A 13,578-nucleotide genomic window follows, 5' to 3' on the forward strand; every position below is an offset into this window, starting at 1 on the left:
GAGAACATTTAACACACTACTGTCCTCTGCAGAACTGTTCTGAAAATGACAATTTTTTGTCCTTCCTAGTGTGACAAGTCAGATTTAGATTAAGAAATAAACTCATGGTGAGAACTAGCTCACCATAGCTTTACAGGAAAACTGGAAGCAGCACTGGTAAACTCAGGTTCCCAGGAAATAGCACACTCAGAGCTACTTTAGGAAAAAGAGCCACTACTGATGTACCTGTGCAAGCCTAAGCGTGAGTGAAAAGGAAGGCAGTGGAAAACGGTTATGTTTCTTAGAAACCCTGAAGAGACAAGTTTATGGCAAAAGGATTTCAAGCTATTTTCACGATCTATGTGAAAACAATTCAGAATGCTACAACTCAATCTTGAGAAACTGAGAAGTTATTTATATTAACTTCAAGGGTTTAAAAATGCCTTCTGTCCTTTCACAGTATCATAACCTGCCTCAACAGTTTCAACATAAAAGCAGAATTCTCAAGTTTAATATAAAATCACCAAATCTTATAATGGGCTTTAAGTAGTTCACATGGTACATAAAGCTCAGTTTTCTCCATGGAAGCATGAAGTCTGGTGATGGGGTATGGGGACAGGTTTGGGAAGGATGAGTAAACAGAGCCAGGAGTAAGCCTGTTCAGCTACTGTAATGGTCAATGGAAAAGGGAGGGCAGAGAGTGGCTCCCCTACATCAGCACTACCAAGGACAGACTCCCCCAGTGCCCTTCATTAAAAACTAAGCAGAGAGAGTACCAACGTCATTTTTAGGCAATCTTATGTGACAAAACAATACCCAAATCTATTTGCCCCTTGGTTTAACCAAATCAGTCATAGCAAACCAAAGTGAGATGGGAGACTAAGAAGAATGGCTGCAGAAGCACACAGTTACCTAACTCTCTGAAACTCTGCAACCTAAAACTTTGCAATTAATTTTACGACACAGAACAAATGAATTACCATAATAAAAACAAGGTATGACATTGTGTACTATGAGCCTAAGAAACTTAGGTTTTATAAAGGTACTAATTTGATACATTTAAAGTTATCTTTTAAAAAAAGTAACTTTCACTGGTTCTTATTATACAGACATAAATGCCTAAATAAAACCATTTTAATTATTAGCTCAGTTTGGAAATAGGAAAACTTTCTTATTATCAACTCATGCAATAAGTTTACATAAAAATGATTCAGAGAATATTGCACTATTAATTCAAATCATCCCAGTGAGTAATTTAATTCTGGAGCATCAGCAGAGCAGTTTAGGGCCTGGGAACAAAACCAGGGGTCAGTCTACACCACCCCTGTAATTCTGGATCAGAGCCTCCACCCCTACCCCCTCTGCATCTGTAAAACAGGGAGGAAATGTGACTTCTCACTGGACTGTTAGGAACTAAATGAAAAAATTAGTGGCAAGAGCTTGTTACTGAGCAGTTACTAATGCTTTCTAGCGTGGAGTGCTGTTATCATCACAAGATTAACTGCAACCAAGAGAAGAAATGAGGAAAAGGGGGGCTCATCCCTCAACTCTCCCAGAGGGACAGCCTACTTCAAACCTGACTGGTATTAGTTCACAAACTCCAGTCGTCAACTTCCCACTTTGAAACTGTTCTCGCTTTTATCACTTTTTTTGGGAAAATACAGCTGTAACCTTCAAAAGATACCACGATAGTAACTAGTCTGCCTTCAGAAAGGAAGGTTAGGAAACCTAGACTGAACTGAGCACCAGCACAACCCAATGGCTAGGTACCCTCTCACACCCCACACCATAGCTATCTTCTGCCAGAGCCAGGCACACCCCTTCCTCTGTCTGCAGGCCACCTCAGTCTTGGTTCACAGCTGCTGCACCAACACAAGCCTGTAAGCCAGGTGTTCTGAAGCCCAACTGGCATTTATCCTTCACTAAGTATCAACCGTTCTCCTAAAAGTTCCTTTAGTCAAAATAAACTGGGAAACACTCTACATTTTCCTTGCCAATTAAAATGACCAAGATTAAACACAGAACACATACAGGTGTTAATATTACCTTCATTTCTTTATCATTAAGAATGAATGCTTTTTACTATTGAGTCTCACTGATGGGTATTTAATTATGAATAAAAGTATTGTAACCAATATCCAAAGAACAGATGTGAAAATATAAAAATACACATTACTGAATTCAACTTAAAATAATTCCTTTAAGCTTAAAATCTTATGATAAAGTAAAACTTCTAATTCCAGTCAAATCATGAACTCTGATAGTTAAGATAGCTGGAACAATGGTTATGGGGTCCCTATCCTTTCAGGTATTACTGAGTTACCATTAAAATCTATCTGTAGCTGACAGTTCATCACAGTGAAATGACTACTTGGATAAAAAGACTTTCTTGAGGTAGGTTTACCACATCACAATTTGCTTGGGAGCACAAAATCTACAGTCAGAAGTTGCACATAAAGGGTTTATTTTGAATGTTTTAAGGAAGGATGGGGTTACATCATAATTATAAAAATTACTTACAGAATTAACAGATTTATACTGTGTATACTTCTAAATGCAGAGAACAGGGAACTGTCTACACATTGTATAAAATAAAATTAAAACTAAAATTAAATTCAAGCTCGAAAGATGAGGTCATTTACCTAGTTTTAAAGTGTGAACACGAAGACCTCTGAACTATACACATTCATTCAAACTGCACTAACGATGGAAAATACAGAGAGCGCAGCATTTCCAAGGAACCACAGACATTTCCACCATAATTATTTTCTTATAATAATTGTTCCTGTTTCATCTTTGGAGGACTTTCTTCTTCTTCTTTTTTTTTTTTTTTTTTAAGACAATCAGCTTAAGAGTGTTTTCAGGCACTACAATTTGTGACAATCAGAACAGTCTTCTAATGGGTCTACAGTGTTCAGAGATTCAAGCCCAATGCACTTCGGGGTTTGGCACATAAAACAATAAAAATGTAATCTGGCTTAGAAGCAACTGTGATTTTTTTTTAAGAACGCACAGTCCCTTCAAATGCTGCATGACATATACAACTGGAAAATCACCTTCTGTTGGCACTACATTTGCTTCACCAGTGCATTTTTATCCTACAACCACTACAACAGCACAGTAAGCAAATATATAGGAAACTGAAAGCAAATAAAAATAAAGAAAAAAAAAACCTAAATATCTTTAACATGCAATTTTAGTTAGTTACACTGAACATTCTACTTAGAATAGAGCATGCAAAAAGGATGGTCTGCTTTTAAAGTTCTTCTCTGAAGTTTTACGTGGCAGCCTGACATCACACACGCACACACACACAATACAATACTAGAGCAGGAAAATGAGAAAGGCCAATAAATTTTATACATAGATTCATGTCTTGTGTTGCCACAAGTTCCATGATAATTTTGGAAATTAATGTTGAATTCCTAGAACAAGGAATCAACATTTAGATACCAGAAAAATGCAAGCAATGCATGCAGATCTGAAATATGAGCCTAAAATGAAGCCCAAGATACGTGGGCTTGGGAGCAGACTTAGTCACACCATCAACTGTGGTGTAAGCCACTGAAATAAAGAATGGGGGAAAAAAATGAGCCCACCCCTCCACCCCCGCCAAAAAAATACCCTTCCCCTTCCCTCAAGCCCTCAAGGCAATAAAATGAACCAATGATTGAAATCATCATCATCATCATCATCATGTTGCATTCCTCTAGAGACTGGGAGATAAGGGGTATATTAAGTTGCTTGCAGAAAAACCACAATGCAAGTCCTCAGATAATACTACAAGTGTTTCAATTGACCCAACCCTCAGGATACTTCAAAAGGATCTTTTATTTTTCAGCCTGAAGTCACTGTACTGTGTTCTGCACTGTCTGCATGCTGCACACTCAACAATTCGTGCCACAAATGTCAGTATGGGCTCCAGGAGCCAGGCTCAGCTTTGAGATTTACATGCAGAGAGACACACAGCAGATCTGCAGGAAGACACCTGTTCACACACACATGAGAAGTGCCTAAGACTGGGGTATCACACGGCTTTGAGAAGCAAGCCCTGGCTGCCCATGGTGAAGTGCTGGGCACAGGGCAACTGCAATAGGAGACAGAGAACTGAGGTACTGTATTCACGTGGTGAGCACTTGCTACCATCGAAGAGCACAAGGCACACACCTTTGTGAAGGCCAAAATGGGCATCAAGCAGACCATGCACGGTTAGGATGTGCAATCATGGAATGACTTCTAACACTGAGAACAGCCCATACTTAGGAAAACACAGACTTCACATCCAAACCTCTGGTGTTTGGTTGACAGCATGCACCCTGTGTAGGTTCTGCCCAAACTGTAGGTAAGATTTCCAATCTCTACAAGAGACTGGTTTCACATACCTTCTTTCTCCTGGCTGTCAAGTTATCAGGGTTTTTCCAAAACAAAGTGAGAATAGCCATTTATCTATCAACCAACCATATTTGCAGTTCTATTTCAGTTTCAAACAACCGTATAGGAATAAACCATGAAAGAACTCTGGAGCAAAGGGCTGCTATTACACCCATGAGCCTTCTGTGACTGGCCTTCTATGGTACACACCACTGACATGCAAAGCCCGAGGGCCACTGGAGGGAATCAGCCCACTTAACAACACACCCGGACATACACCACCAAAAAAGGTGTCAAAAGATTAAGCTGTTATTTGTGAGACATTCTTTGTGGAGAAAAGCCGGGCGGGAGAGGGCCGGGAAGGGAAGAGGAGGCCTTCTCTGACCATAATCATGTATCGACAATAATAGTAATAAAAATTAAAATGTCCCAGAGAACTTGTTAGAAGGCAACGATGCCATTCTTAAAACTTACATTTCTAATATAAATGCACTGTTCTTCCAGGAACTTACCACATACACACAAACCACTGATGCACTGTTGCCTTTTAAATCCATGTACTAAAATCCAGATTGCTGATTTGTACAAATAATGGACCAAATGTGCAGTCCAAAACACATCTCCATTATATCAGTGAACCAAGGACCTGGGCTTTACTTTAAAAAAGATTTATGATTAAAACATAAACAAAAACATTTACAAAGCTTAGAACTGAAGGCAGCCTTTTATCCAGATGTCTCGGCAGTTTATCAAATTCTAATGTGGGTTATTAACTGCTCACAATGAAGTCATAATTGGACTTATGGTTGAAAGCCTCCAGACTGGAAAGGTGCTCTGAACTTCTGACCTTCCAAACAACATAAACGTCCCTATGTGCTTCCTGTGCCCTAATTTACTGCCACGGGTCAAGCACTCCTGTTAAACTGGAGAAAATTTTATCACCCCATCCCAATCCACGAGGAAAGGACTGCCAGTGGTGTGTGTGTGCACGTGTACTCTGTGTGTGTATATATATATTATATACGTAAGCACACAGATGTAGATATAGACAGGTAGATATAGATACGTATCTCTCAAAAAAGGCATTAACAAAATAACCAACTATGCTTGCATTGTGGCAGCAGAGTAAGATAATGTTAGAGTGAAGGGGGAAATGGTTAAGATCTATTCAGATTTAAATGACTATAGTTTCTTAACTTTACCAAACTTGCCTGTAACTCCCCTCCCAACAAACAAGACTTCTTGCAAGAGGAAAGAGTTTTCCTTACACAAAATGCTTTGTGTTCACATCAATCTGTACTATTCAGAACAAAACCAGTTCTGCTGGCAGAGATTGTGGGTTCGCAGGGACATTTAAGCTTTCATTAAACTGGAAAGCAATCAAGTCTTTATGTCTACAAATTATACATTTAATAGTTCCACAAATTGGCAAAGTTCAGGATGACATCTAGGACGTTTTCACCAAGTCGTAGACATAAATATGGAAATCGTCATCAAACTTGATGAAGTAGACGGAAGGCTTGGCTTCTACTTGGTGAATGACCATGCCAGTCCTTTTTGAGCCGTCTTCTTTGGCATATTCCACTTGTTTGCCTACCAGGCTGTCCACAACTTCTCCGGGTTCCCTTTCTGCTGGAGGTGAATCATCTACATTTAAAAGGAAAAAAATTAAAGTTAGTTTTTAAATATACACCAAATCACGTTTTTTTTTTTTTTTTTTTTTTTTTATGGTGGGACTGGGGTTTGAACTCAGGGTTTCACACTTGCAAAGCATGCACTGCATTTGAGCCACACCTCAGTCCTCACATTTAATTTTGCAGTTATTAATAAAAATTTCTGAAATATCCTGAATTCATAATGATGACCATCTGGTGGTCAATTTTTTCTTAAAGGGCCATACAGTAAATATTTTAGGCTTGAGGATACATGCTTAATGTCCCAACCACTCAACTCTGTGAATGCCGCATGAAAGTAGCAAAGGATGATACAGAGATGAGTGGGTGTGCTGCGGTCCAATAAAACATCACTTAGTTTGATAACCATAACCAAAATTCCTTTGGTTCATGTTAAATTATAGCTACAGTTACCTAAAAATAAGTTTGAATGACTCTGAAATAGAATTCCCACAGGTTTTACTCTGTAAATTCTTTAAAAGCTTCTTCCCCCTCAACTTCATTGCATTCCACATAATCTTCCTTACCCAGTTTCAATAAAAAGACTCCCCCACCCTATACTTTAAAATTAGGAGCTAAGTGAACATCAGCCTAGAAAATACAACACAATCTCTGAGGGTTCCCAGAAATGCATGCCCTGTGACTTCAAGGAGAATATACAGGCTGACACAGCAAACCACGACTACCAACAACAAAAACAAATCTATTTTAAGAAATTCCTTGTAGGTTCTGAAGATTCCGAGCTCTTTTCCTTACAAGAGCTGATGATCTTAGGTTGACCAGATGTCTCAGTTGCACAAGGCAGTCTGTGCTCTCCTAATATGATCAGCAGCACTGCACTATTTCACTCTCACAAGTATCCTATACCATGTATGTATTTACATCAACACTGGTTTGATCTCTTTGATTACAAGAAACTCTCTCACTGAATGACAATCCAAATACTGTTAGATCTCTGGTACAAAAACACATGCAATACAAATTAAACACTTGTACATAATCATTTCTAAACAGGGAAATGAAAAATAAATCTAAGCTCAACTCTGCCCTTCAAAAATTCTCCTCCCTCAAGCATCATCATCCTACTGCCATACTTTAATGGAACTTTCATGTTTACTAAGTAACTGACAACTTAATAGGGTCTCAGAGAACTGAGGAACTCCTGTTGAGGCTTACTTTATCAGCAAGAGAGTTGGGACTCAGGCCATTTCAGAACTCCTTAAATGAGCGCATCAGCTCTTGGTTGATGGTAAATAAACTTCCGTATCACTCACAAAAAATTTACAAGTTTGGGTTGGTGGAGTGGCTCAGGTGGGAGAGCGCCTGCCTAGCAAATGCAAGAACCTGAATTCAAATCCCAGTGCCACAGGCACACAAAATAATAAATAAAAACAAAGTTTGGAGAAAGGAGTGAAAAGATCAAGAAGCACTTGGAAAGGTGACAGAGTACATACAAATGACTTGGGACTTTCTATTATTAGGTTAACTACTTTTTACTAGATATTTCTCTACAAAATGTTAAAAATTTCATGCAGGTTAGAGAAATACTTTAAGGAATACTTGAAGAGTAACTAAATTCCTTAATATATATCCCAGTATTATCTCTTTATAACAAATGTAAACAAACTTTAAAAAAATCTCAGTATAACGTTATGTACTGAAGCTGTTGAAAAATGGGGATGGGAGGGAAAGGGTTGAATGGGCCATACTCACAGGAGGGATACACTGAGAAACCCTTCTGAACACTGACTCAGAAATAATGAAGGACGGGACCGTAAAATAGGTGCAATGTGTGTGTGTGAGTTGGTGGAACTTGGGGAAGCAGGAAAGATGAAGAAAGGAGATTAAGGTGAGAGAGTATGTTTGATGGATTTCATATGCTTACATGAACAGAATAATAAAACCTCTTGTGATTGCTCTATTGGGGTGGGGAGGAAGTCAAGGGGGAGAGATGGTGAGGGCGATCTAACCAATGTAAGCCTATTTGGAATTATCACAGTGAATGGCCCCCGTACAACAAATATATCCTTATTAGGATAAGGCACAGGGGCTCACACCTGTAATCCTAGCTACTCAGGATGCAGTAGTGACCTTGACCCTTGTATACCTTGATTTCTCTATCCCCAAATGAGGAAGAAGACAGAATCTGCCTCGCACATGGATAATCTACAGATCATAGACAATACTGTTTAATAAATAAGCTCTCAATAAATGTTAGCTGATGCCATTATTATGGTATCAGCTACCAAATTCTAGGCTGCATTACTCTCATCAGACCTTTGCTCAATGCTGAACATTGCCAGATCCTCTGTTTATTCCTTCTGATCTGCTTCTATACTTAGATGTAAACTCCTGCTAATGAATTTATAGTAAACATGATTATTTTCTCAAGCAAAAAATAAGTAAAATAAAATAGCCAGAGCAAAATGGACTAGAGGTATAGCTCAAATGGTAGAGAGCCTGCTTTGTAGGCACAAAACCAAGTCAATACCCCAGTTCCACCAAAACAAAACAAAACAAAAAGCAAAAAGTTCTTTTGTTTTTAAAACCAGGTTTGATAAAACCAGATCATACATAACCTTTTCTGCTTTCCCCACGTGAATTTAAATTATCTGAGACTATCTGTGGAAATAGCTAAATGGTATATCGAAATACTGACCTTGCAATCTATTTTGCTACTGAATGTTTTCAAAATTAATGGTTTTATTTTTTTGTGATGGTGGGGATTGAGCCCATGGTCTCACAAATGCTAGATAACCCCTCACCACTGAGCTATACCCTGAACCCCCAATTAACAGTTTGCTGAAATTAGTATTCTCTAAAGTTCAAATATTTACAGATAAAATCAACAATTAGCTTCAAAGTAATTCAGCTGAGGAGTAGATAAAACAAGACTGGCAATGAGGTAAGAGTTGTTAGAGCTGAAACAAACAGATTTACTGTTTTCCATACCTTCATATATTTTTAAGTAACAAAAAACAAACAGTAATGTTAATAGCTTAAAATAATCTTCATTTTATTAGTGAAGTCAAGCACAAGTAACACTTTTTCATCTAAAATTTGTGACAAGATGATAAAGATTTTATAGCCTATGCTTGTTCATTATCAAAAGAATACAGCTTCAAAAATAAAAATGTGTCTGCAAGGCCAGGCACCGGTGGCTCAGGAGGCCATGATCAGGAGGACTGCAGTCCAAGCCAGCCTGGCAGAGTGGCTGAAGTGGCATAGTACATGCCTACAAAGTGTGAAGCCCTGAGTTCAAATCCCAATACCATGAAAAAAATAATTAAAAAAAATCCGTAAACTAGTTAATCAAATACCTTAGCCAAAATCCAAATACCTTTTGAATTACTCAAACTAAAAATTGTCAATATATACTCACTAGAATCGGGCATGATGCGAAGGTCGCCTTCTTTGTAATCATCTAGGAGCTGGTACATGTATAAGACAGGGTCTTTCTCATAGGTGATGTAAAACCATGTGTTCATGACAGGTGCCCGTGCCAAGACCATTCCCCTCCACTCATCTTTGGAGCCATCCTCTGTCTCAAACATATGCTCTACCGCTTTGCCAATCATCGTATCTGCTAAGTGTGCATCACTGATTCGAGATGTTGCTGAGAATTAAGAAAAAAAAAAGGAGGGGGGGGTTGACAAATGTTTTGCTGAATATTTACTACCAAGACTGAACTTATTAAAGCAGACTGAAAATGGTGGATAGATGGAGAGAAATCCTATGAAACACTAACAATTCCTAGAGTGGAACATTGTGCAGGACATCCAAACTTCTATGTTGTTTAAAAAATCATGTATGTGTAATACATTAGCAAACATGAGAACCACTGGGAGACCTTTCAGAAGTACAACCATGAAACAAAGTTCTGGGACATAGGATTAAATAAGAAGTGTATGCAGTCCAAGTGAGGTAACAGAATGTGTTTCCCCCCACCTTTTGTTTATTTTTCTGGACTCGTCTGTTCTCAGTATTGTACCAAAATTACAAATTCATTCAAGTTTTAACTGTGCTTTTGTTATTGTTTTAATTTATTTTAAGTTTTGAGATAATTTCAGACTTACAGAGTTGGAAAAACCGCGAGTTCCCACATACAGTCCACCTTGCTTCCCCCTTCATATTAACAGATCACTTATTTTAAAAGAAATTAACTTCTCAAGATACTTAAGATAACAAGTTTTATTGTTGTTTTAAAAGAAACTGATAAGTTTTTCATTAATCTTATTTTCATGATCTGTGAAGACACAGTTTTTACTTTTCTAGCTACAACTTGTTCACCACAGCAACTGGACTGATCACTGTGGTAGTTATTAACACCCCACCTCTGCCCTGAGGTTTTACCACCTCTCTACTCTCCCTCTCCTCCTGGGTGACCCTGCAGCTCACTCCCAGTCAGCCAGCCCTCCTTTTCCTGGAATGCTCTTCCCCACTCCTGCAGGGGCCTATGGCTCCTTCCATAGCATGTTCCCTCTGGGACTCTTCATGACCAGGTGAAAGCAGGCCCACTAATCTTAGTCATGTTACACAGTTATAGTTCTTAGTAACATTCTCCATTATCGAAAGTGCCATGTTTTATTATTTGTTTTGCTTACTTCTTTATTGCCTGGCAGCCTCATGACAGCCAAGGCCTTCTCTCTGTTTTTAATATTTACGAGCACAGTTCAATGTTTGCTGTAAGATTTAATCAGACGGTTTAGAGCACAGGCCCTACTCTCTAATTCTTTTAAAAAGTAGGTGAAAAATTACCAGCTTCATTTTTTTCTTTTGTAAATACTGGAAAAAGTACGGAAGATTCTAATGAATCTAAGGTTTCCTCAGTCCTCCAATTTTAGACAATCTCTGCTAAATAAAATCAAAAGTTAGCTCTTCTTGATCAAAACATACTGCTATTCAGCTTAATCAGAATAACCAACCCATGCATGATGGTGCTTGCTTACGTATGCAGTAACAATCAGAAACTACATGGAATTCCCCTTTGCACGACACTAAAAACATTGGTTTTTTCATACCAACAGGTTTCAAGACTACTGGATCTCAGGATTCCTTTATGTTCTTAAAGATTATTGAGGACCTAAAAAGCACCTGTTTAATACCTATCAATATTTACTACTTTAGAAAATGAAATTCAAAATATTTTAAAAGATCTACATAACTGCATTTTAAATAAAAATAACTATTTTCTAACAAAAATTTAGTATGTGTGGCATAATTTTATGTTTTTGCAAGTCTCTTAAATGTCTAGCTTTAAAAAATAACTTGATTCTCCTATCTGCTTCAGGATTCAATCTGATATTTGTTCTTTTAGCTGATGTAAAAAATTCAGCCTCACAAAGATATGCTGTGAAATAGAACCGTATACCAATTGTCTTTAAGATAATTCTAAATCCTCTTCTTAAAAAGCCAACAAGAAGCTCTTTAATGGTTATTTGCAAAACAGAATCTGATAAAATTTTCAATAAACTTGTCATCCTGTTACATTAAAACCCATGCCTCCAAAATACAGAGAATTCCAACAATGACAACAAAAAACCTTATCACATAACTTGAGACATTTCTCCAAAGACATATACAAAATGGTTAACTATCAAGTTAAGAAATCAACACTGTTAGCTTCAAATCAAAACTATAATGAGTTATAATCTCATAACCATTAGGATGGCTACTATCAAAAAAGGAAACATAAAAACAACTGCTGGCAAAGAGATGGAGAAGTGCAAGAACCCTGTGTACTGTTGGTGGGATTGTAAAATGGTATAACTGGAGGAAACAGTAAGGTACTTCCATACAGAACATTCAAATTAGAGCTGGACACAGTGGAGCTGGGCATGGTGGTACATGCCTATAATCCCAGCTACTTGGGAGGCTGAGATCAGGAAAATCACTGTTCTGTTCAAGGCTAGCTCAGGCAAAGAGTTTGAGGCTCTATCTCCAAAATAACAAGAGAGAAATGGGCTCGAGGTATGGCTCAAGCAATAGAGCATCCACTTTGCAAGTGTAAAGCCTTAAAATCCTGAGTTCAAACTAGAGTCCCTCCCCCGCCACACACAAAATCAAGTTAGAATACCCATTATGATCACACAATCCCACTTTTGTGTATAGACTCAAACAAATGGAAAGGAGGACTTCAAAGAAGCATTTGTACACTCATGCACAGAGCAACACTATTCACAATTTTACAGTGCACAAATTTTATAAACTACCAAAAAGTGGAAGTGAGATAAATGTCCATCAGTCGGTGAACAGATAAAGCAAAATGTGTAGCAGACACTGGAATATTATTTTCAGTCTGAAAAGAGAAGGAAATTCTGTCATATGCTACTGCACAGATGTACCTTAAGTACATTACTAAGTGAAATAAGCCAGTGACAGAAAGACAAATCCTGTATGATACTACTTATGAGGCAGAGTAGCCAAATTGAGAGACAGAAAGCAGAACAGTGGGTGTCAAGGTCTGAGGAGGGAGAGAGAAAAGGGAAGTTATTTAATAGTAACAAAGTTTCAGATCTGCAACAAGAAAAGGTTCTGGTCACGTTTCACAACTTAGTATAGTTAATGCTAAGGGACCATACAGTTAAAAATGGTTAAGATAGCAAATTTTATGTTATGTGTGTTTAACCATAATTTATATTTTAATTGTCAATCTTGTCCTTTGAATAGTTTTTTTTTGTTTTTTTTGCCAATATAACATGATGCTTTGCTCATATGTTTGTTGGGTTAAATGGATCTTCCAAACAGCAGTGGGATACTTCACTGTAACTGTAAAAGAATGAGAATGAAGAGGGAAAATTGTATGTTAATACTATGAAAATAACAGTCACCTTGCACACCTCCTGAAGGTCTTCAGGGAACCCTAAGGGTGTCCAGACCTGCCCTTGGGAACCACTGCTGCCATCACATGCTTTTCAGTGGATTGATTTACTTTTTCATCACCTTTAACTTAAGTAAAACATAATTTAACTATCATCCGACATACTGTCAGAAGCAAATTAGGGAAGAGTATTTTGTTCCTACCCAGAATATAAAAGGCAAAGAACCTTTTTGATTCATGTATCATAGTGAATACTAAAATCAAGAACAATTATTAGCTGAATATAGGTACATAATACATTGCTGATTTGCACAGAGGCACTTGGATTCCTTTTCAATTATTTTACAATAGCAATCCATGTTCACTGATGGAAACTGGACAACCCAAAGCTATAAGAAGTATCATATAACCCTTGTTCCCACTACCAGAGACACCTGTTTGTTTTTTTTCATTCTCTGATGATAAAAGCACTGATGCTCACAAGTCGTGCAACAATATATAAAAGGTTCAAGTGAGCCAGCAGTCTTACCCAAGAAAGGTTGATGAACTAAAATTCTGGATCAGAAACAATACATGACAATTATTTGGCACAAATAATTGACATAAGCATTGGATAATATTCTTTAAGCTGTGCAGGTAAGATTCTTAAATGTTAACATTTCTAATGTGGGAAATAAACTGATGTCAAGATCAAGAAGAAATACAGGATGTGCACCCAAGAGGCAGAACAAGAGT

The 13,578-nt window shown here is 37.8% G+C and overlaps 1 protein-coding gene across 5 annotated transcripts in view; it reads right to left on the minus strand.

The window, feature by feature from the left end:
• Window positions 1-2,422: 2,422 nt before the first annotated feature.
• Spin1 (spindlin 1) overlaps window positions 2,423-13,578 on the minus strand; it is a 65,834-nt gene continuing 54,678 nt past the window's right edge. For all 5 annotated transcript variants that reach the window (XM_074052426.1, XM_074052423.1, XM_074052427.1 and 2 more), the window contains 2 exons: window positions 9,406-9,639; window positions 2,423-5,997 (listed from right to left, as the gene is read on the minus strand). In XM_074052426.1, the coding sequence (XP_073908527.1) occupies window positions 5,798-5,997; window positions 9,406-9,639 (434 nt within the window). In that variant the 3' untranslated portion in view covers window positions 2,423-5,797. The remainder of the gene's footprint in view (window positions 5,998-9,405; window positions 9,640-13,578) is intronic.

Source organism: Castor canadensis, chromosome 13 (assembly GCF_047511655.1).
Source record: "Castor canadensis chromosome 13, mCasCan1.hap1v2, whole genome shotgun sequence".
Classification (NCBI taxonomy): Eukaryota; Metazoa; Chordata; class Mammalia; order Rodentia; family Castoridae; genus Castor; species Castor canadensis.